Source organism: Phaenicophaeus curvirostris, chromosome 12, assembly GCF_032191515.1.
Source record: "Phaenicophaeus curvirostris isolate KB17595 chromosome 12, BPBGC_Pcur_1.0, whole genome shotgun sequence".
Lineage (NCBI taxonomy): Eukaryota > Metazoa > Chordata > Aves > Cuculiformes > Cuculidae > Phaenicophaeus > Phaenicophaeus curvirostris.
In genome coordinates this window covers 19,504,843-19,530,403 of record NC_091403.1, presented here as the reverse complement: position 1 = coordinate 19,530,403, position 25,561 = coordinate 19,504,843, and the positions used below count along the sequence as shown (strand labels likewise).

At 45.2% G+C, this 25,561-nt stretch overlaps 1 protein-coding gene across 2 annotated transcripts in view; it reads right to left on the bottom strand.

Moving 5' to 3' along the window:
• HCN4 (hyperpolarization activated cyclic nucleotide gated potassium channel 4) overlaps positions 1-25,561 on the bottom strand; it is a 102,878-nt gene that overhangs the window by 72,023 nt on the left and 5,294 nt on the right. For both annotated transcript variants that reach the window (XM_069866756.1, XM_069866757.1), the window contains exon 2: positions 1,226-1,649. In XM_069866756.1, the coding sequence (XP_069722857.1) occupies positions 1,226-1,649 (424 nt within the window). The remainder of the gene's footprint in view (positions 1-1,225; positions 1,650-25,561) is intronic.

Here is a 25,561-nt window from a genome sequence, read left to right as displayed (position 1 = left end):
CACTTCCTGCATGCCTGTGCCTGGAAGCAAAATAACCCAGTAGGAAATTCTTCAGGGCTGCAGCCATCACTCCCTTTGTGTCTGTACAGCACCTCGCACAGTGTCATCCCAAACTGCACCACAACGTTACCTTTGCTCTAAGTGAAGCGTTCACAAATCCTAACACCAAGAAGATGAAGCCTGAAATTTGTAAACTATGCCCCAGTGCTCTCCCTCTGAATCTGCGACACTGGGAGAAGGAAAACGATCAGCTCCATTGTGAATTAGTGTTCTGACAGCTTGGTGCAACCTAGCCATGACTTGCATGGCTGCTTTCCCCTCACATTCCCAGGAGCACACTCTGCATTAGATCATGCTATGCATCAGGCTCTGCTCCAAAGCAGAGGAGAAATTATGGGGAAGAAGATGAAATTGTCTTGATCAGCTTTCCTTGTCCTGAAAATATGCTCCTGACACGTGGAGAAAGCTGCAGGGAGCTTTCTCTCTGCTTTGGAGAGCACGGAGACAAGAAAAAATAACTAATTTGCAAGCTGCTTTTAAGGTTGTGGCTTCATTCACACTAGGCTTGACAACTCACCCTGCCGATTGGAACTCCCCTGGGACCAGCACAGGGTCCAGGAGTAGTGGGGCTCTTGCTTTTCAAGAGATCTTTATGTCTTTAAACAGAGCCTACTTGTCTGCAAATCGCTCTTCTTTCCTCAACATAGTGTCAGAATTCCGAAAACGTTAAGTTAATAAATGTATCACCAAGCCATTTACTCAAGAGATAAGCGCTTAAAAGAAGATGCTTGGGTAAACAAATGTCACAGGTTCTGCAAACCAGCTGTCTCTAGCCCTTTCTCTGAGCTCTTTCTGGACCTTCTAGGGCTCTAAGAGGGCAAGGTCCTGCTGCCTGGCTCACCACTTCACTGGCAGCTCTCTAACCACACCCTCCTTGCAGGGCTCCACCGGTACTTGCTCCCCTCCCAGCCCACGCATCCTCTCCACAGATTATACTTGTTCTAAGGGTGAAGCAGACGGATAGCACAGTCTCAAGGGACTAAGGAATGCTGAAGGCCCTCTCAGGAACCTGCTAAAAGCAAAGCATTAGACTCAAGACACAATTCTTCAGCATTCACACTAGGATAAAGTAGGAGAATGGGCATTCAAAGAAAGCACTTTTGTGTAATACCAGCATAAGTGGAGAAAAGATTTAGGATGCAAGCGCATCACAGCCTCTGCTCACCTCCTCCCACTGGTGAATATAGCGGATGAGCCGGGAGAGCCGCAGCAGCCGCAGGAGGCTGAGAATCTTGGTGAAGCGCACAATGCGCAGTGCCCGGGCTGTCTTGTACACCTCGGAATCAATGCGGGTTTCAACTATCAGGAAGATATAGTCCACGGGGATGGAGGAGATAAAATCCACCACAAACCAGCTCTTCAGGTACTTCATCTTGATCCTCTGTGGGTCTAGGATGATCTCTGTGTTGTCCTCCACCACAATGCCTGTTCGGAAGTTGAGGACAAGGTCGATGAGGAAGAATGTGTCTGAAACCACATTGAAGACAATCCATGGGGTAGTGTTTTCATCCTTGAAGAAAGTGATGCCCACAGGGATGATGATCAGGTTCCCTACCATCAGGAGCAGCATGGTCAAATCCCAATAAAACCTGGACAGCAAGACAAGAGATGTGTGAGATCAGCTATGGCACAGGAGATCAGGGAGACAGTTCAAAAGAACTATGTGATTTATACATCTCTATGGCCATTCATTCCCTGTGCTCTGCCAGTCTGCCTGATGTATTCAAGAGTGTGCTCTTTCTGAAGGCACATACAGTATGAACACAGTTCCTAACTTATTTGTTAGGGATTTTTTATGATTTTCCCCAGGTATTTGTGTAAAAGATACAATCACACTATATTGCCAGAATGCACCCAGAGCGAGGACAAAACATTTTCCTGGGTGTCTTACTTTGATGAGGGTCTCACAAAGGAGCCTCACTGTCCAACCCAGCAGTGCTTTGCTCCCCTCTAGATGTTCCACTGGCTGAGATGCCAGTGTACTGTGGTTTCCCACTGCTAAGGTTTCGTCAGGCCTACACTGCATACTACAGGGCAGCTACTACAACATCGTGAGGTGTCATAAACAACTTGTATTAAGGTGCACTTGTCGCAGCAAATGAGCAAAGTACACAGAGCAAACCAATTATCAGGTCTGGTTGTTAAACCTGAGGATACAACATTCAGAAAGCTGCAGCAGCTCTTCCAGTCAGTCACACAAATTAGCACAGTGTTTCTATTATTGCTATTATTAATCTCTTGAGTACCAAATAAGCCGAACTCCCTAGACCATTACAAAGGTGACAGCATGTTAACACAAGGGAGAGAACTGAACCTTCCTTCAAACCAGTCATCTCAAAAGCAGCGAAGTCAAGGGAGCAACTTTGGATTTACAATGATGTAACGAAGGAAACTGCTGGGTTTGCTGAAGAAGGACAAGCTGCTTCTGTGTTTGCCTGACAGATTACAGTCAAAATCAGTGAAATGTTTCAGGAGAAATTAGATATGCCTTAAAGATCCTTAAAATCTCACTTTGGGAAGAGCAGTTCAGCTGAAGCCTGGGTCTTGGACCAGACCGAGCCACTGCAGAGCACTGTCACTACAGGGAGGCAACAACATCAATTTTCTAACCCTCAGCAGGAAAACAACAAGGGCAGGATATGCCTTAAAAGCCTTCCCTGTATAGATTCTCTCCTCCTATTAAGAACACAACACTGTAAAGCACCTAAAAGCATATTTAAAGTCCCAGCTATTACACATGTACAGACAGGGTCACAAACCAGCAGCACACCAGCAATTCTCAGAAACAGCCGGCAGAGGCTGACGGGAACTGACTTCACATGAGTAAAGTTATCCACTAACAAGGGTTCTAAAAATGTCACCAGCAGTCTCTTCTTTGCTCCCAAGGTGCCATACCCCTGCAGGCAAGGGAACACGCAATCTCGCACTTAGTACACAAGTACAGTTGGTGCTGTAGACACTCAGCAATGAGACGTCCATACGCTTCTAAGAGCAAGGCCCTGTCACACAGTATGCATTAATACTGAATAAATCCATGTTGCAGTCTTCCTTATTAAGGGCCTGAGATGATGCCACAGCTTTCCTAGTCAATTAATCTAAATAATCGCACAAGAGCAGGAAGTCTGGAAGCAGTGTCTATATTATTACCGAAAATAAATAACCTCTCAGCCACCTCTAATTTGCCTTGGGGGATTCAGGAGGAGATAAGTGCAAAGAAAATGATTTTTCCCAAGTTTCGTATTACTGCCAGGAGACAGACATGGCCAGACATGCAGAGATGTGAAGGAAAGTGATCATGGATCTTCGAATCTTTCTGCCTCTTTGAACCAGGTTGCCTAGAAAAGCTGTGGATACTCCATCCCTGGAGATGTTTGAGGTCAGGCTGGATGGGGCTTTGAGCAACCTGAACCAGTGCAAGGGGATCAGAACTGGATGAGCTTTAAAGTTCCTTCCAACCCAAACCATTCTATGATTCTAAGATTCTATGATTATTTCTACACTGGCTGGTGATTTCAGTACTTGGTGGGAACCGGGGACAGTGACAGCAGTGGATAGGATGACTCACAGTTTAAGACGTTTTCCACACAGACAACCCCAGTACAATGCCTTCTGCTTAACTGTAGCACCTCCTGCTACCCCAGACTCTTACGGTCAAGCGTGGTCATAGAGCAGTCAGCTGACCTGCATCCCGATTTACAGCATTTCTTGCTGTTCCAGTCCTAAGATCTTCAGATTCACTTCACACATGCTTTTCATCCCAGCCTGCTTTTACTGCTGAATCACTTACAGAGAATCATGGTTTGCAAGGTGGACGAGCAAAGATGAAGTGCTAGAATTCATTGCCATGTGTTTCTCAAAGTACAGCTCTCCTCAAGGGTGTGCTAGGGACTTACGATTATTGTCACAGGCTCCCCTCAATTCTGACCTTTAGAGCCATCACTTACAAAACACAGAAGGTAAAGTTTTGTATCCACTGTACCCCTGCTAATAAAAAGGTATCCAGTGTGTCAGGGAGGAGGGAACCTTTGGAGTCTACCAAAGAGGCAGAAAAAGAAAACCACCATGACTGTGGTCCTCACACCAACTCTGGCACGGGACATTCACTTGCCTTTCCAAAAAAAACACCTAGAAGTTAAAATTTAACTATTAAGATCCTACAGCTCCTGCATCTTTTAATTTTACCCACATATGAATTATGACCTGCTCAGGGTGACATCCCTGGGTTCAGACTGAATAGACTCCCAGGGACAGCAACACCTTTGAGGTTTGATATCATCCATGTGTCATGTTGTGTTTATGCTGAGGAACATCTTTTCACTCCCTGTAAATTATTGGCCAGAATGACTAACGGTGCGTGTGATGTATGCAAGGCCAAGCACCCGCTATTAATAACCCATGGTTTCTGTATTTGTGTTGTTCCTTTCACTCAAGGATTCCACAGAGCTGACAGTGATGAAACTGGCTCTGCTGCACCCGTGAGAGGCAGATAGAGTTATTATCCCTGTCTTGCAGATAAAGAAGCAACATGGCAAAATTAAGAGAATGGGATTCGTGCATGGATGTCTGAGGCTGAATAAGGGTTAGGACCTGAATTTGATCCTTGAGTCTAACCAGAGCCGAAGCTGTTCATATGGTTTGAAAAAGAGTTTAACTGTGATGCATCTCATGGACATCTTCCCCTGATATCCTGCCTTCGTCTCACTTCTCTTCCTGTTTTCAAAAGCCTACATAAAAAATTAATAACTATGAATGTATGGGTTTATTAGAGTTGACTCAGCGCGACTGAACAGCTCACAGCCCAGGGAACAGTCAGCACGATATAAACCAGAAGTCTTGTTCAAACATCCTTGTTTTTTACACCACATCCTACTCTATGCATGCTTTTTAGATCTGAAAATCACGGTTTAACAAGCACCGATCTTTTAATTCCTAATATATTATTTAGTTTTAACAGAATGCATCTGAGGATTAGTGTAGCAGGCATACTTCAGGAATATATGCTGTAAGCACAGCTGGTGTCACTGAGTGAATTTATCATACGTACACTTTGGGGGTGCTAGTTTGTGGGTTTTGACCAGAAAGTGAGATCATCTTTCTGTTCTGTCTAGTGTGCCATGTAACAGCAGACTAGGAATATTGCTTTCGGATGTCATTTTTTTAATTAAATAAACCTTGATTTTTCAAAACTATTCCATGATGCAGTGTAAGCAATTACAGTGCATGAGTTCCGGAAGGACTGTGACCAGTTGGAGAGAGAACAGCAAACTGCAGAGGTGAGCCCAGTCAGCACCACTGTGTCAGAATGGCATTCAAAGCCTGCCCCAAGTGAGGCACATCTGTGGCCTTAATTTCTGTTCTTGTTCTGTAGTGTTTGCAGTCAAAAGAAAACAGACTTGAGCACCTCACCTCTAAATTAACAAGGCTTTTTGGATGTTTTCAGTGTCTGCTGAAAGGCAGCCAACTCTGGGCTGAGCCAAGACACTGCCTGAAATCACAGAATCACTAGGTTGGAAAAGACCCCCAGGATCATCGAGTCCAACCATTCCTATCAAACACTAAACCATGTCCGTCAGTGCCTCATCCACCCGTCTTTTAAGTACCTCCAGGGATGGTGACTCAACCCCCTCCCTGGGCAGCCTCTGCCAGTGCCCAATGACCCTTCCATGAAAAATTTTTTTCTGATGTCCAGCTTGAACCTCTCCTGGCAGAGCTTGAGGCCATTCCCTCTTGTCCTGTCCCCTGTAGCTTGGGAGAAGAGGCCAGCACCCACCTCTCCACAACCTCCTTTCAGGTAGTTGTAGAGAGCAATGAGGTCTCCCCTCAGCCTCCTCTTCTCCAGGCTAAACACCCCCCAGCTCTCTCAGCCGTTCCTCATAAGACTTGTTCTCTGGCCCCTTCACCAGCTTCATCGCTTTTCTCTGGACACGCTCAGAAAGGGAGCAAAAATAAAAATGCATCTAATTGAAACTGTCAAGAGAGCCAGACTCTTCTCCCCAGCAATGGAATTCAGCTCAGACACCATGGCCAACCTTCCTAACTTGACAAGAAAAGATCTTTAATGAATGTGTCTTGCTGAAACCAAACCAAAGACAAATCCAATTGCTCTCCCAAAGCCAAGCAGGAGCAAGGGCTCGGTGCTGACTCCAGAAACACAGTGCCACCTACTGAGTCACAAATGACATCCCATCCCCGGCTTTGCGCGGGCAGGAATTCTACATCACTCCTTTGAAGAGCTGCTGAAAACCTGCTCTTTTCGCCAGAGTGGCAGCTCCCCTCCCCCTCTGGATCGCTGGCTGAATGAGCCGCTGCTGTGCGCACCAGCAACTATCCTGGCAGGGAAGAGGTCGCACTTTAATTCCCAGGACTGCTAGTTGAGCTAGAAATAGAAATCATCTTTCAAAAAGAGCATTAGTGGATGTCAGTGTGGCTGGAGCAGCAACAGTGAGAGGGAAGTTTACTCCAGAAAGCAGCTGTTCACTTAGGTAACTGAGCACAGAGAAAGAAGCAGGACAGAGCCTTTCCTGGCTTTGGAATCATTATTTCTCCCAGGTATGAGTAGGCGTATTTCTACTGGAGAGTTACAAACTTTGCATTATTCATAGAGATAATGGGAGGAACATGGTGATTCACTGCTCCTAAACACACTAAACGACATTCACCCGCGACTAAGTCCAAGAATTCACTTGCTAGAAGAATTATTTATTTAAAGTGAGTTATTCAAACACCTGTGCACTTGGAAACCTCTTTGAAATTAATACCCACCAAAAAAAGTCAAATGACTTACAAAAATATCCTGCATTCTATAGGATGGGAAATGACCGGGGAGACCCAGCTAAAGAAGAAGACAAACAGTTCTAATTCCTTCTGACCAATCTATGCAAATAGTATGTATCCTCTGCCACCCCGAATAAACCCCTTGAGAGCACGGATAATTAGCCATGCGTTACGACAGCACAAGGAGAGGAGCTCTGCTGTGTTCCATCCTCCTCCAGAATTCCCTGGCTGCTTTGCATTCAGCCATGGCTGCCCCTGTCTGTTACAGAACATGGACTGCACCAAATGCAGCCTCCATGCCCGTCACTGTGCATGCGAATCCATCGAGGATAAACAGTGAGCAGCGCCCCAGGCTGACACAGTGGTTCAGGTCGACACCCAGAGTACCTGTGCTTGCAGGTCTAAGGAAGGTTCCAACCATCTCAACCTGGTGACAGTACAGAGACAGGACTGGGAGCTCTGGACAGCCAGCTGGCTGAACTATTCATGACTCTTTTGAACTTGGATGCTGTCGTCACCATGATGCTTCATCTGGGTGTCAGAGCGTAAGGGCATCGGTGAGTTACTGAGATGGGACACAGTTCTGCATTTGACCCCTTCCCTCTTAGGAGCAAAAGGCCTATCAGTGACAAACATTCAGTGCTTATATCAGCAGGTGTATGATTAGGGATTTCCCATATGCAGCATCCGCCACAAATGAGATGGAGGCTTTGGAACAGTTGCCATCAAGATTTCTTAATGTTTATCTGTTGTCTTGGCCAAAATTTCCATGGAACTGCGCTGTCAGTTTTACTTGAGGTGATATATTTTCCAAGGTCTGTATATAGCCTTTGTCTTTAATTATCTCCAATCTACGTAACCGCTCACCTAATCCCCTCTGCACAGTGCAGAATCCCATACCCTGTTTCAAGTTCAACACACATGCTCATATTATTACTTTAAAATATAATTACATGGACTTTGGTGAGTGGAAAATTAAGAAAGCTGCTTGCGTAATACTTTAGAATGGCATCTGCAGCCCAAGCAAGGTAGCGTGTTCGCTTTTTATTGCTCCCCACCACACGTTTTTTAAATCAAACACTACATAATTAAACAATAATCAATACCCTGCATTCTTCAAAGTAATGTCCATACATTAATGAAATCCCAACAGACAGAATTCAGAAAGTATTATCAGCTTATATTACAAATAGATGGGCTATGAAATGCTAGAGATTTAAGTAACTTATTCAGAGGTAGAACTACTATCCTGAAAGCATGGTTGCCTGGTTTCAGAGGAGGTTTCCAGTCATGTTATACACCACCATTTGATCAGTAACAGCAAATGGGAAATTTCCTTCCTCTTCCATTGTAAAAATATAAATACAGACATTACTTAGCAATATTTTTACTCTAGCTGTAATAGTTGACAATTTGCAAACAACCCATTTGAGGCATTGATGCATTTACCCAATTATAAGATAGTACATTATGAATTATGCCCTTTCTTTAGCTTACAACACACAATGCATTATATCAATACGAGTGAGCTTAAATTATTAGTTCTTTGATTTGTACAATACACCCACTCTCCTGTCAGGCTTCTTAAAGAGACAAAGATACGTGTGATGGAAATTTTTACAGAATTCAAGGACCTGGGGACTAGCAAACCAGATCTTGTGTTGAAGGGAATAGCTCAGTGCTCTGCATAAACACAGGGTTTGGTACTTGTTGGAGCAGCCTGTGCTGCCCGGGCACTCAGGGGGCCCACTGACAGCACCACAGCAGGGGGTCCCCTCGGGTGAGCCCAGGCTTTTATTGCCATGACTGCAAAAGCCTCAGACCTTGCATTTCCCACTGGCTCTGGTCAAAAACTGAAAAACAATGTGAGCTCATTACTAGGGGGTTGCCTTTTTCATACAGTATTAGCTATGCAGACACAGCAAAGCCTTCATCTTGCCCAGGCTCTGGCCTCTGTGGCAAGAGAGAACATACCGCACACCACCGACTCCAGGGACATCTCCCCTCTTGGGCTCTTCTAGATAGCCAGAATGCTCAGCATAGTCTACCAGAGTTGCTAGAGGAGCCACCACAAACACACTGTCCTCCACAAAAACTCTATCAAGACAGAGACATTTCTGTGCCCTCCACCAAGTCAGTTTGAAACTGGCTTTGTAAATCAGCCACAGCAGACAGTCCCGACGTTCCACGCCTTTGTTAGAACAACTTAATTCTTTCCTGTTTTTCTGTCTCCGAAACCCTAAGAACTTTGTATTATCTTTGCACTGAAGTGCAGCAGTCATCAACCAAAAGTGTGCTATGAAATGCATTGTTTAAGCATGTAAAAAAAATTATAGAACCTTATCCCAAAGAGCTCCTGACACCCCTTCTCAGAAGCGCATTTAACTCTCACTCAGAGAGGGACGCTGATGATGATAGAACTTAAGTGACTTGGCTTGGACAACTGCACTGTAACCACTTCACAGCGCTATCTTCCACTCCAGTTCCCCCAGAAGCCACACAGTGTATATGAACTCACAGCAAGCGCTTCACAGAGAGGAAGCACACCTTGTGAGGTGTCTGTTCATCACAGCCTGAGGCAAGGCAGGACAGAGTTGTCCATGGAGACTACAGTGCTGCTGCCTGGCGTGCAGGTGCCCTGGTGTAATGAGAGTTCTGGACATCTCATCTGTAAAGTCAACATCTACCACCTAACCCTGCAGTGTGCTTAACAGAAACGGTATCAGCATTTTGAAGACTTTGAAGTGCCATCTGCCATTTGATAAATGCAAATGCACTGGAACACTTACACCCAGTCCGTGGCGAAAGACATGCTGTGCCACATAGAAACTCTATGCTCCTGCCCTCCCAAAACAGAAACATGTCACAAGAATCAGAAAAGTCATGGTAGATTCTGCACGAAGTAGTCAACTGACCTCTCTCCTCAGCGCTCGCTGCCTTCCTGCCTGCAGATAACATCCTAAGAAATTAAACCCTATCTTAAATCTATACTTAGAACCAAATCTTCCCTGAAAGGTAAAAATAAGCAAGATTTCATTTCTCCCTTTGGGGAACACGCACAGACACAGAGATAGCCACAAGAGACTTCATTTGTTCCGGTTCTAAATTTGGAGTACAGAGGCCAATAGAGCACACATCCCATTTCCGACTAAAACCAGCATTAATCATCTTTTCTCACTTGCCTGGACGCAGCTATTCCTAGCTCATGGAGAATTCCCCTGGAACAAGCTGCAAAAGCAGCAAAAGCTTTGTGGGTACTACGTGTAGGAAAGCTTATTCTCTCTCTTTTTGAAGGCCCAAAGAAAGAGCATTTACACACTGAACCTAGACAATGTATTCTGTTCCTCATAGCACCACAGAGGTGATAAAAGCTATAAACTGTTCTGCAGTGGAAACTCATCGCAGCAGTGGCTAGAGGCACCAGTGGGAAGATAACACGGAACAGATTTAGTGGGAGATTTGTAAGCATGAGTTTCCTCTAGAAAGGAAGCAGGTCGGTGAAACCACCACCAAAGCAAGCTCTAACCTGGCTGGAGGGATTCCTCTCCCTAATGGTGGGACTGGGGCCATTTCAGGCTCCTGATGGAGGGGAGGTGCAGACATACTGCATGCCAGCTGCTGGTGGTCTGGGATTACGTCCTACACAGCTGCAGCCCTACGTAAGATGTGTTCCATGCCACGGCTGTCTCATTGAACCTTATCGGGGGAACCTGCAACCCCACATCCTCCCGGAGTTGAAGAACCAAGTACAATTTTCTATTTGTAGCACTAAAACAGAATGCGCTCCTGGCAGAAAGCCCAGGCCAGAGAGCTTAACCCTCTCTTCATATCCTACCCTACTGCACTCATAAATATGTCTTGATTTCCCCCTCCTCTGACCACCCTCCCAATTCTGAGTCCCAAAGGTGTTAGATGTGTATTGATCCCACAGAGCTCCCACAATACATTATGTATGAGACTGACATGCTAAGGGCCTGGCAATTCTGTGGTGTTTGATCTTCTGAAATCTCTCACTTGTATGAATATGGAAAAGTTCCTCTTTATTTGCTGTCCATTGATCCACACATTGACCCTTCTCTGTGTGCATTTATCTCTGATGATTTAATAATGAAAAAGACCAATAAACTGAGGAAAGGAAGGAAGCCCCTTTAGGGGAACCTATTGCCATGGAAACATGCCATATGTTGTTGTTGTAGAGAACGGATAGATCAATAAGGGCTGCAGCTTCCAAGTCATCACGAATGAGTTGTGGAATGTGAAGGACTAAAGCCTGAAGATATGCATAAGTTGTGACATTATGAAGTTCAGGCCCTGGCCCACGTCCAACATCTAGGATGACTCATTCAGTGTTCGGGCAGTCTGTTAGAAAGGTGGATCTGCACTAGGGAGTTCTGAATTGCCTCATAAAGTGGCAATATTGGGCCAGGGGCTTGCTTTGTACCCAAGAACATGAAGGAAAGGGACGCTACCTTCTTTCAGAGTGCCCAGACTCCAGTTTCTCGGAGACATACAGGTAGAGGTTTCGAAGCCCACTTCTCTGAGTCTGATCTTTCACTGTTACTTGCCAGATTATTGACAGCAAATCACACTTAGAGGATTCAGTGCCACAGGTGCAGACTTTACATCTATGTAGATGATACAGATTACGTACATGAGTTAAGAGTAAGTGTGACTGCAAGTGTGGTAAAGAACACACCAAACCAACTGATACAACAGGTATCTTCCACCAACTTTTCTTCTTGGTGAGTTACAACAGGCTGCATTCTTAACTATTTTGTATTGACATGGCTCTCTTGACATAAAATGAGTTTGCATAACATGAGGATGTCAGCTTTACCACTAGGAACCCAAATTTACTAAAATTAAACTCTAAAATAGGGCAGAGAGATGGCATGAGTCACATAACTAGATAAGAATTACAGTTGAGAAAGTGGGGGACAGTGGAAAGGACATTGCTGTGCTTTCCGCTAGCTGTTGCTTTGCTTTGGATTCACAGATTTATGCCCTCATGATCTGCAGTAGGCCACAAAAAGGTGACAAATGCATGAGCACATCGCTAACTCATTGGCCAGGCCAAGAAAAAGATTTTCTAGCCATTCAAGATGCTAAAGATGTTCATCTTCAGTATTGCTAGGTCACAGCTTGCTTTTGATCAGGAATCACAACTGCAGTCTCCTCAAATGGAAAGCAAGGTGAAACAGAACTTCTCTTATTACAACATCTAGGCTCCAAGGAGCCAGGTTTGGGGGTACCCCCTGTAACCTTTGAACCATGCACCACCTGGACAAGCAGCTCTGCAGCAGGTCACCAGAAGGCTTAAGAGGCCTTAGAAACAACTCTATGTGTCATTTAGCTGGACAGCTGGCCATTTACATCCAGTTACTTCATGATGAAAGACCAAAAAACAGAGGAAGAGCTGCCTGTGCCTGAGGATGGACCAAACCTGAGCCCAATCAAGCAGTTGTTCAGCTATATGAAGCAATTTGCTCAGTGAGATGCATCTCTGCTTGCAGAACAAGGCACTCGTGCTCTCTCACGTTCCCTCTTCAGCTTTCACAGTTACCAGGATTCACGTCCAAGACAAGGAACAACACCTGCCGGACTTCAACACCCAGGCATGCTAATTTCCACAACCCTGTGTGAGCCCTGGATATGCCAGATGGAGCAGGGAGAAAAAGCTTAAGCTCTTTCCTCTTTAATGGCAGGATGGGAATCAAAAACGCTGCCAGAAATTGGTAATAGAAAGCAGTTTGGAGTTTTCCAATGGTCTGCTGGAATGATCCCGTTCAAAGATGTGTTACTCTGAAGGCTCAAACAGTCCTAAACCACGTGCTCACTGAGGAGAGAGAAAGCCGGAGTGACAGAACATGTTCTGGGCAAGCAGCTTTCATTCCTGACAAAGACACTTCACCACAGGCCTCATGTTTATGCAGCACAGGGGTAAGAAGACCTGGAAGATAGTGTTCACTCCCAATTTACAATCCCAAATCAAATACCTACTTTAACAGGTATTGCTTGTGGATTCAAAACACTTTAGCCAGCAGGGATTCCCACTCTAGAGCAAATGTCCTGCCTAATCTGTGAACAAGAGCATGGCTTCAAGTGTGGGAGGCTGAGGAAATGCCAAAGGAGCAATGTGTAAGAACCATGGACTGGGATGGATGGAGTCAATAGTTTGCACTGCTGCCGAGCTTTGGCTCCTACCAATCAGTATTATTCCATGAGAATCAATAGAAGAACATTGCTTCACATTTCAGCCCTAGTGGGAGATGTTACTGCAGGCTGGCATCACTGTTCCAGACAAGCTTCAGAACAAAGTGCCAGCCATAACCCTCTTTCTGTGGGGAGGACAAGATGGGGGTGGAAGGGAGTAAAACATCTGAGATGATAACGAGGTAGTGACTATGTGTGTTTCAGTTTCAAAAGCAGAAAACATTGTTCCTCCCAACTCTGCTGCTAATACCAGACTTGTTTGCAATGAGTTATTCCGGCTGGACTGGAGCACAATGAATCTTCAAAAAGACTAATGCTGCTGGGATCCTGGGGCTGTTCAGGTATCTGAGACCCCAGACGAGAGATGAATCACCTTCTAAAAATGCACCAGTTAGGCGAAAAAAAAGAAGTCCAATTGCCTTTGATTATTTTAGGTCTCAGAAGAAACATACTGTGCTAAGGCTATGCTTATCTCAGGCATCCACGTGAATCCACTATCCGTTCCAAACATCGGATGCTGAATTAATTACTGCCTGTACTGAAACAGTACGTAGCTCACAAGAGAATTCTTCCTTTTGACCTCAAAGCACTTTATGGCAGGTGGCTGAGCTTCACCATCAGCTGGGGAAACTGAGGCATGGAGAGGCACTCACTCCCTAAGTGCCTCACTCACATGCAGGTCCACAGCAGAAGAGAACCCAGGAATCCTGACACTCACTCCAGCATCTTAAGGACACTCAACTCAACTCACCCCTAGGAACTTCAGCATCACAGAAAGGCAGTTCCATATGCAAAGAGCCACTGTGCTCCAAACCCTTTTTCAGTTTCTGAGAAACCACTGTTTGTTGTCCCCACAAACATTTCTGCATTCAGCTGCCCAAAATGAGGAAATCCAACAGGAGCCTACGGGTACCAGGAGACTTGGAGAAAAATGAGGATTTGGTGGTGCTCTGAGATCAGAGAATGGAAAACTTAAGAAGTGGACATTTAAAATACCTGCTCCCCTAGAAATAATACAGTCAGACACACTCGTCACCCAAACAGGATTATTTGAATCACCAATGATATGCAATATCAAAAATTCAGTGGCCGGATTTGGGGCATACAAGACCTCTCCCCTCAGGTCAGATCGCTACGAGCCACTGCTCACCTTCCTGTGTGGCAAAGGAAGCGGGTGCCAGGCGATCTGAGCACCTGCACTTCACACTTACCTGGCCTTTGCTGAGATGCAGGATGTGGATGGATCTCTCTCGCTCTTTCCAGCACACACTGCAATTTTCTGACTTCTGATCTTTTGTGGAAAGGGCACATGTCTGTGTGTGGTGGGGATTCACCTTTATCAAAGCTCTAATCCCTGTCACAGTGTCACAGTGACCTGTACACTCCTCTTCAGCCGTTAGTTCCAGTCAAGAAACCTTATGGAGCAAGTTGCAACCACAGCCACTTCTTTCCTCACCATTCAGAACCCCCATTACTGTTGGTGGGAGTTTGCATGATATTTGTCTTTGAAAAACATACAAAGCAGGAAAACACTGGTTACAAAAGACAGCAGCTTGCTGTAACTCTAATGTCCAGTGCTGCACCTCCAACATACACAGTACTTTCCTGCCCGAGACATCCAGATAAATAGTGATGGGCACCACTAAAAAATGCTCAGATAAGTCTCTCCCAGTTTGGGCCGGGCCTGCTCTGCTCTATTTAAGTCAGTGGAACAAAGCCATTGAGCCCTGGGGGAGCAAGTGCCAGCCCTAAATCATTGCTTTGATTAATTGTTCTTGGGGAGGAAGAATTCATTAAGTATTCCGCTCAGCAATTAGAAATAAATATATTTTTAGAATGAACAACCCGCCAGAAACAAGTTGTTTCAGAAATATATTCAGATTGATGCAGCCTGTTTTCCATCAACACACAACAAGGAGGCTCCAGCCTGCCAGCTTCCACTCGGCCTGGAGGGACAGGGACAGGTGGGACAGCCCTGTCACTGAGGAACTCCTTGTGCTGTCGGCACGACTCAAGTCCAGTTACTGTGAGCAACTCATTAGAAAACAATGCAGTTTCTCTGTATATTAGTTTTCCAGACATAAAACAGGAATATACATCCTCGCTATTCCACAGGAATATTACAAATCTATTTCTGCAAACAGCTGGGACGGTGCAGGTATGATAGGACTGAAAACCCAATAAATGAAACAAACATCCCCTGCATTTGCACTTCAGCATCAGGCTTAGACATGCTGCAAAGTGAATGTGAAATAACAATCTCTCTGAAGAGTTTTGGACATACGACCGATGTAGAGACCACAGACTTCAGGGGTAAGTGAAACATGCAAGTAGCTTTGTTGACACAGCACACAGCTACCAAAAGGAGAGCGGGCAGGTATCTAAGCCAAGGTAGCGGTAATCAAGTACTTTCCTGCCATTTAAGGTGCAGATTCCACTGACAAATGAGGCACAAGTATACATATTAAATCTACCTGGTTTCAATTTTAAATGCCCTTTCATCAATGCAGAAACTCATCATTGAACTCTTGCTCTTTCCTTTGCCTCCTTTGGTGAGGACAGGGTCTATTCCTGCCTGACGTCTAGTGAAGCACACGCAGCTTCAAGATGGGCAATGGTGCTTTGTGGATGCCATAGCTCACCTCACCAGTCTGGAAAGGTGTACTTCTGGTGTCCCAAGTCTGGGAGAAGAAACCCTTAAACAACCTAAACGTGCTCTGGGTACTGAAAGTTACAGCCACAAAAGACTCTTCCAGACTTTTATATGCTGTGTTTTAAAAGAAAAGACATGTCTCGTCCTTTGCTTGCAGTGCCTAGAGGCAAATATGTTTCCTGCCCTGGTTTGGGTACACAGGATGGCAGCAATGCCTCAGTGAATCCCAGCTTTTTCATGAGGCCACACAAGAATGCACTCTCAAAGGCTCTTTTCTCTAACACACAAACTATACTTGTACTTTTTCACTTCTGCACATACTGGACCCAATTTCAAGGCCACTGTAGCAGGCAATGCCTTCACCTTTGATTTCAGCAGGAGGAGGGATGTGATAGCATATTATGTAAATTAACCAGGAATTTGTGCACTTCAATGTTGCTTGATTACATGATTTCTATGTTGTTCTTTTTAGTTAACCTAAGCCTTCTGTTTAGGTAAGCTTCGCAGCAGGGCAGAAGCGAGGGGTTTCCTCTGTGTTCTTTCAAATTCATCTCACCAGAAATAGATGTAATGTGACTCAGCCCAACTGATCCAGAAAGCACAGGAGGTCTGTCAGAGAAGTGTAAGGATGGTTCAGGGATGAGGGCACCTGGAAGAAAGCTCTGCAAGGCACTTAAGCCAACATCCTCAACACTCCCTGGTTTCAGCGAGGAGCAGCAGAAGGCCTGTTACTGGAGTCCAGGAATAGCAGATAGCAGATTAGCTCTGCTTTCATGTATATCCAAAAAAGATTTTAGCTCATTAGATAGTCAGACCGTAAATGAGGGATCTCCTTTATGAAAGACATCATTGAATCAGAAATAGCTATTTTGTGGGCGAAGAGCAGAAAATTCAGCGCTCTAAAATACTTCCACTGTAGCAACAGAGAGCAACCCTCATGAAATCCTCTCCCTGTAGTGCGATAGTGGCTGGTCTCGGGCAGTGTGAGACACAGGGCCGTGTTGTGCCTCAGGGGTGCGTACGTACACAGGAGAGACAGGCCAGAAGTAGCTACAAGGAGTAACATGGATTCCCACTGGGGAATTTGGCTCCAAATATCTACTGATGAAAACTGATTTCAAAGAAATGCATTCTTCTGCATCCACAAGAACCCCAGTGTGTGGAGAAATGAGTTTGTCCAGCACAGTAGAAAGGTGAACTCTAAGGTGAGCTGCAGCAGTTAGCACAGAGCAGAACACCCCACAACCAATCGCTTCAGGGCAGGGCAGGGCAGGAACAATGCCCAAGCACACCGTTTAAACTGTACTGAAAGTGTTCTTGCCCATACAGGCAAGTAAGCTGCTCTGTCAACAGCCATGGATTGTGAACTATCAGGGCAGTTTATATTCCTAATTTATTTGGAATACCTTCCCTTCTGCTTTCTGAGCTAACCAGGACCATATGCATTTTTCCTTTGAAAAACAGTTGTCTAAGAGCTTGTGAAGAAATCTCTCCCATCCCTTAGTGACCACCTGCAGGAAAGCTGTGCTCCACCTTGAATCCCTACTACTATCGCCAAGTATATCTTTTTCCCTAACTGGCCTCCAGATCTTAGTATCCACATGTGGGGCAGGCACAAGCTTCCACTTACCAGTCCTTACTTGAAAGGGGTGCTCTTTTCCTGAAAACAAAAACCAGCCACAAGGATGTGTACGGAATGCAAAACCTGTTTGCGGGCCAAGCTGAGGAAACGTGAATGGCTAAGGCAAAGCAACTTGTTCAGCTCTTTCACAGCTTGTCCCTCTGCATCTTCTCTAAGAAGACCAGAAAGAAATGCTGATGGCCTGCCATTACAGAGCAAAAGTGTCTGTGATGATTACGCTAGAGGAAGCATTTAAGAACAGCTCAGCCTTGTGAAAATAATACTCTACAACAGCTGCCAGGTCCCAGAGGGGTTCCACCTCCTGTTTCCCCAACTCACACATGACTTCCATACATCAGTGTCTCCAACAGCTATGCTCATGGACAGGCATTGTCTTTCCGCTCTCCAGAGAAGCCAATGTCTCTGCCATTTCCTATTTGCCATGGGCTGCTCTGACCCCCAAAAAGGGGTGTGCTGAGTGGGGACTGAGCCTTTGAGAAATGTCACTGCTTGCTTTTTCCCGCTTTTATATTGCAGCTATGAGAAACAGGGTTGGAAAGGCATCTGAGGTATTTTAGGGTGAGAAGAGCAAAAAGGAGGTGATGGTGGCCTGGACATGGCAATGCCCATCCTGTGGTACAAGAAGAGTGATCTTTGTACAGATGTTTGACCTGCGCAGCTCTGGTTTATGCTTCTCACATCCATATCACTCATGACATATTGTATTATTAGATGCACCCCCGATGTTATGTCTTAATTTCCAAAGCAGACTCATTCATACACACATAAAACATCCACCCACATGCAGTAATGCTCAGACAGACACAAAGCCATCCTGCAGCCAATTATTTGAGGTGGGAACAGCTTGCATTAGCTTATGATGAAGCTTGGCCTTAATTCTACTGAGCTAGAGAGGCTGGGAGCTGTGCGCTGCTCTCCTGACTGACTGTGGATCTCAAAGCAGGGCAGATGATATCAAGGCAAATATTTTTTTGTCTGCAGTGCAGGTTTTGCTGTGTGAATTTACTTACAGATGAGGCTCTCAGGTCCCCTGTTCAGAAGTAGGAGCTCTAGGCCTTACCCACATCTGCCACTGTTAGCGTCAATTCTTCTTTGTGCTGCAAAAGGAGCACACAACCAGCAGAGCTGTTTGGACACCTGTGCTTTGGTTTAACTTTCCACCCATCTATGCAGACAAGAAGAAGCCAGAGGAATTCACCCCATTTGGGTGATGGATCAGGAGCAGATGGGAGAGAAGTGCCTGTGGTGCAAGGAGATAGCAGACGAGCCCAGTCATGATGGGAAAACACTGAAAGAAGCTCCAAACAACACAACTTTAAATCATGTTTTGTAAACGTGAGGACCAGGAACTTTCCAAATGCAGCCAGCGTTAAGCCAACAGTCATTGCCAAATCTGGAGTTTCATTTAAGCGTGCCATCAACACAGCCACCTGTTCCAATTCCCAACGGTGGGACAAACCTAGCTGTTCTCTAACATGGCACACACAGTGCATCATCTTAACCGTAGCTGGCATGATCTGAAGCACACCCACCTTTGCACTAACAGCCAAGGGTCACAACAGATTACCCAAAAGATTCACTGGCTGGTGAGTTTAGAGGATGTTTTCTAAAGCTGCCAAACCACAGAACAGGACAGACATCTTGTCGGTTCCTGTGCCAGACCTCTTATTCCTGAGTGGTTACTGAAGACAGCAAGTCCCGTAGTCCTGAAGAAAAGGGCAGCACACTTTGCGGTACACGTGACCAGTGAGGGCAAGATGGAACATTTTCTTTTTAGAGCATCTCCAAACCCCATGCAGGGGCCATACAATTTTCATTTACAGACACAAAAGGTAAAATTCATCTTGTCTCTTTCCCTGCACAGGCTTTATTCCTCCTGTCTTTTTCTAGCCTAGTTCTAAATGTGCCACACAATATAGCAGCATACAGGAACTGTACAGGCACTGGTGATCAGCTTCCCTATTAAGACAAAGGAACCAATTATACAGAGATCACCTAATAACACATAGATCTACTCATTTTTGTGGTCCTGACAAAAGATGGTCAAGAAACATAACCAAATCTACAGCAGTACACAGAAAAGGGTAATCATGAAGAAATCCTCATGAAAACGCCTTGCAGGTATTAACTACAGCCTTGCTGACATCTACTCTGGCATCCTGTTATGTTAAAAAATTTTAGAATTCTACAGCATCTTCTGTGACCCCTGGAAGTACCATCATCCCTTTTTCAAAGCTGGAGAAATCAAGGCATAGTGTATTCTGTTTGGGATATCTCATAGGGTCAAACACAGACGCCTGCCTTGCCTTCCAGTCTGCCCTTCCACACTGCTTATGATTCAAAGTGCACCTACAGGTAAATGAGCATGGGAGAATGATACAACGCATAGGCATCACGGAGAACAGACCATGACCTGTAGTACAGACTGGTCCTTTCTCCTGCCCTCCCAACAGATTACAGAAAAGCAGGGATGGAAAAAATATTCCTCTTGTTATTAATAGAAGTGTAACTTGTGCACACAGTAGTGCTTTAAAGCAAAGGGGTGCATCAAGAATTTGTGCTTAATGAAAGGGGGTTTGCTACTGTTAAAAAAGCTGCACAGAGTCAGCCATCATTATCATTTCTATTATCATTTTGACTGTTGGGAGAGCCAGTTCAAACCCGACACCGCCAGGAAACATCACTTTTGCACCACTTCACTGTGCCTAATGCAAGTTCTGCTTCTCTACAGAGAGCCAAGATGTCACTGTCCTCGCTCAGCCCACGCCCCTGGGCACTGCACCATCCCTCAGCCCAGTCACAAAGGTGGACGGAGGTGGGAGAATGTGCAGAATATGGCTGGATCTCAGGGGCCTCCACTTCCTCCCATCCCCCAGAGACACACACATGCAGTGCAGATGAGACATCACACTGGGTGCAATGATGTTAGTGCTGTGATGAGTTAGCACCTTGCCCTGAAATCATGTGTGAAGCAACGGCTGGGAGGAAGGGACTTACTAATGTGGAGTCCCCAAGTCTTTGGAATGCAGCTGTTATCTCCCTCACAAGCTTCGGAACGCTGATAACTTTGCAAGACATTTCTTTCCCACACCCAGGCAAATTCAAATGCTTTTCACAAGGTTTTCCATCCCCCAAACATGCAGGGGGTGGAACTGAGCATCAGGCTGTAACAGCGCTCAGCAGCTCTGATCAGGAAAACAGAACCCCATCAGAGTTCTCTGCGTACAGTCTCACTGGAGCTGCACACAGGGGCAAGGAGTTACTCAGTGTATGGCTACTGATTTCCTGGCAGTCACAAGAACCCTGGGCACAGCTGTGAAAACAAAAAAAAGGAGTTATAGCTCCTACACCAGAGTCAGCTGGCAACCTGCAGCACCTCTCCTGCCTCTAAGCTCTGTAACAATAGATGCATAAACACAGACAACCTCTCCATCCAAAGAGGCAGAGACTTAAATCCTTAATTAGCACATTTGGACGAGTCACCACAATTGAGATTAGCTTTTGTGCATCGCTTGGGGAAGCAGCTGTGCCCCTATAATGTCCAAGTGGTGGGCCCCTCAAGCTGACCTTGGAATTCCCCTTCGGATGCTCATTTGCTTTGCTTTCACCAGCACTGTCGTTCCCCACTGCATGCAGCCTCTCTGCAGGAGTTAAGAGCCTGTGTTTCCTACAGTCTGGTGCTAATACTGGCATGGGGTGACCATATTTGATGTCAGCCATTGTGAATATACTGCATCGAATGCGTAATTTCAGTTTGTAAAGAGACTTCCCAGGCAGACAACCATTCAACACGGAAAAGGGGCAGGAAAAGGTCTCTACAATAGCACCTTGTTAGCCCAGCACACATCTGCTCTCTCTTCTGTGTTCCTGGAGTCCTAACTGCTCTGTCTGCTGACAAAACCCTGGGTTTAGTGCTGTCAGCACTGCAGAGCTGCTCAAAGCCAAACTGCATTCTCATCTGCCTTCTGCCTCTCCAAAAAAATTGCCCACTTATGCAAAGATACCTGAGCAGTTCTTGCTGCTTGTCATAGATACAGCGGCTTTGATTTGGAGACCCCAGTATGAACTCCCAGTGCCGCTTGGTCAGGAAACCCTGTCCTGACTTGTTGGCTGAAGAACAATTGGTTTGCAACCCTCTCCCTAAGAAACGCTCTGCTAACGTGGGAACAAGCACTGTACTACTGCTAAAGGAAGACTCATCTAAATGTTCCAGAACTTCAATCTATCCCACTAACCATAGTAACTCTGACTCTTCTGTAGCACAGAATAAGTAAATCTCATTAAGTCATTGATCACTCGACACCAAATAGTCAATGATGTCACCAACCAGGCGCCACCTGGTTTGGACAATGGTTGTGGATGCTACACCTGCATCAGCAATCACAGGAACGCATGTGGGACACTAAGAACTCATAAAGGACGCAGGTCTATCCACACAGAGAGAACCCCACGCTCTGTTACAAACCAGGGAAGGGACAGAAGAGCATTTTTCAGAGTTGGTGATTTTCTTAATTCTTCCTCTCAGCCTTGAGTCCTGGAAACCGTCTCATCTTTCCACACACAGGAACAGCCTGGACCTTGTTCAGCCACAGACCTCATGGCACAAACATTCAGGGGTGCAATCTTTCACTCTCACAAACCACTTCCCTACAGACTGACCTTTCCCTTCGCTCATAAGTGGAAATGTTGTTTTTTTAAAATTCTCAAAGACAGAAAAGGAGTTGGCACCTTTCTTTTTGAGTGACATTCATCTGTAGGTAAATTAATTTAATAGCTTGTTAGAGCGCCAATTAGAACCAACAATAACTCAATTGACCTACAACTGCCTTGGCACCCACACAGCTTTCAAAAGTAAGAGAAACAAGAAATCTATGCTCTGGCAGAGATGAGAGCTCAGATAGCTGGTTTCAAGAGCAAACTGAGGGATTCATGGGCCTGCTAATGAGATGCTCATAACACATCAGAAACAAAGACAAATTTCAATGGTTTCAAGCTAAAATGACACTATGTTATCTCTAGACAAAGATCATCCTTTTATCTGTATAATAAATGGATTTCGTTGCAGCAGCAGTGACTCCACAGCAGAAAAGAGTGCAACAGAAAGCACTTGTAGTTACCTAACCAGACTAACACTGTATTGAGAACTAAAGTTTACCTGCTTACGACAGCACTGAACAGTCCTATGCTGACTCTGTGTGTGCCTACCCATTAGCACCTTTAGAAGACATATTTTCCCCTCAAATAAAATCTGTTTCACACTAATGTGCTGGATATTGTGCTTCTATACAAATTCATCATTTTAAATGCTTTGCCCCAAGGATTGAGATATTCCAGATTTAAAAAATAAAAAGTGGGTAGAATCTGTCCTAACACTGCTGAGCTGGTAGTGTCTGAGAATGGAAAGAGGGATAATGTGGAAGGGTTATAAATCACTAGGCAAAATGATCCATTTGTAAATCAGGAAGCAAAGCAGGAACAGAGAAAACTGAGGGACGATAGCAACTAAGAATATACAAATGGAGAAGAAACTAATTTGGGGAGACCTACCCAAGAAAGCACCTGAATGAGAAGGATGGAGTCTGGCAAGGCATGGAACTGGACTGAGTAAAGTGCCGAGTGCAGTGTACTGTAACTGGAACATGGGTCAGGGGAGAGAGAGAGAGAAGGCATTACTAAAAACTAAGGTGAGGTGGAAAACAGCGCCCAGATGGAAAGCTTGGTGTTGGGATCCAAGACTGTCTGGACAATGAACCTGCCATGAGAATCCTAGCGAATGGAGATGGGACTGGTGGGAGAAGAAACACAAACTTGAACTGAGAGATGGGAAAACAACAGGTTGAAGAGAGTGGGGCAGAGGGCATCATACTTACTTTGGTACAGGTGAGAAAACAGGCAGAGAGTTTGTAACAAGCAGAGTACATTTCCCTTTGAAGCCCTGAGAGCAACCCAAGAATCTGGGGCATCACCATTCTTTTGCTGTAAATGCCAGCTGCGGCCATTGCTTAATTCAGAGCAGAGGGCAGTGCAACATATCCTCAAAAAGACCTGTACCTGCTAATGAACCCAGGGATATTACAACAATGAGGACAGGGATTGATTTGTTTTTTAAAACCTTAACAACTGTAAAAAGCCACTGTATTAAAAATCAGACTGCAGAGTCAAAAGCCCAGGTTATGAAATAGCAGGACAGAGGTCTGCTGTACATATATATTGTACACTGCAGCATTCAAAACAGTTCTTCCCATAGAATCCATGCTTCATTCAGGATAAAAAGAAGAGCTTGAGGCAGATGTGTGCAGGGAGGAGATTTTCTGTAGGAGCTCATTTCTTGCACAATCTGGAAGGTTTGCAATAAAAAAGATAAGGAATTGCAGGATGAGATGTGATGGCTCGAGCAGATGAGCGGTGCCCTGGAGATTCCATCCCTGCCAAAAAGTTCCTGCAGAGGTGTTAGGCAAATCACTCAATCCAAAACTGTAATTAGAATTAAGATAATATTCTTAGGCAATGATGGAAGAGAACACTATGCCATTGTTTACAGCTATCTTTTTTTTTTTTTTTGCTATAACAACAAATAAACTAACAAACCTCAGAGGCTCGGGAAGAAGGAGGCTGGGATCGGCATGCTTGTTCTCAGTCTGGCTGCTCAGCAAGCGAGGCTAAGAAATGGTCCAAATCAGAATGTCCCAGTCCTCTGAAAGCACCCATTATTCTTAAGACAGGTAGTCATCATCTTCCTGCCCTCATCTTCGGGGTCGCAGCCACATCTGATTCCATACTCAGCACCCACAGAGGCTGAGCTCTGAATGTCAGATATGCCAGGGAAAGCTACGCATTCTGTGAAATGGGTCCTCAAATTGACTGCACCAAGTAGATAGTGTGTTTATTTATTGGCAGAGATTTGTACAAAGGGCATGAATTGCACTTTATGCAGAAAATCTTAGTCATAGCACTTCCTTAAATCTCTGTGCTTGCTTTAGTATTTATACTCCTTCTCATTTTCTGCACATGAACATACATGAAAATACCATAAAGATACTCTGAGGTGTTTCATTTACTGAGGCCTTTCAAATTCTGCCTTTTGCAGCATCTGAACATGTCACGTACAAAAACCGATATCCCCACATGGATTGTCTAGCATAGGATTTTTTATCTTCCGCCTCATGATGTGAACCAGGGCATGAAACATGCGATGACTTGCCTGTAGAGATGGGAATTATGGCTGCACTAGTTTGGTCCCCTCAGTTCGTGGACACAAAACCATGTTTTCTTCTTCTGCAGACTGACTCACAGTCCACTGAAAAGCACAGAAGTCCAATCCATGCGACTCAGCAGGATCTGGATTATTCCTCATATTATTCCTGTTTGGGTCTCCTCATTCTACACCAGCAAAACTGCCCTGGGAATTGGCAGGAAAGCTGTCTGTAGTAAAGATGTCAAGAACTGACTTGAGGAAAGCATCCCCCCTTCCTCAGCGAGCTGTGTCCCCACACTGCCATCGACACAAAGAGGAAAAGACAACAGCCAAGTCTATGAGCTGCTTACCGATAAACCTATGCTTGATTTGTACTTTGTTTCTAATGACAGACATGGTTTCTGCTACTAATGCAACTATTTCCCCAACCTTTCCATCTAAGCAGAGGTGTCACTGAGCCAGAATTTCATTTTGCTGTCTGTAAAGCTCACACACCAGCTAGCTTTCATTACACTCTGCTGTGAGAAATGGGCAAGTCACAAGATCAGCATTTGCCATTGTGGGCAGCCTCTGAATGAGGACAGGCACGACGCAAGGCCAGCACAAGCAGCAGCATTCCAGGCAGCAGGTAAAGAAAAGGGAGTTATTGTCATCTGAGAATACGGAGAGCAGCACCCACCTAAGGGAACTGCCCAAGTCAGTAAGCAGTGCTGTATGCTTCACAAATTGTTCACCTTCTCAAAGAACAGTGAAAACCTGACAAATGGAAACGCTCTCCACAAGCAGAGCAGCACTCTAGGAGACACTCTGGAAATCAGTTCTGCTCAGGAGAGTGGGAAAGGTAATCAAGCATCCTTCCCATTCTTGCTCAGTCCCCCCAGCGGTATTGGGTTGGGTGTTTGGTACCACAATGAGTCAATCCTCTAGATTCCCCAGGAGAAGGCAGTCTGGATGACACTGCTCAAAGGTCTGGAGCAGCATGAAGGGGAGCAAGCAATTTTGTTCTTCAGGAATGCCCCTACCT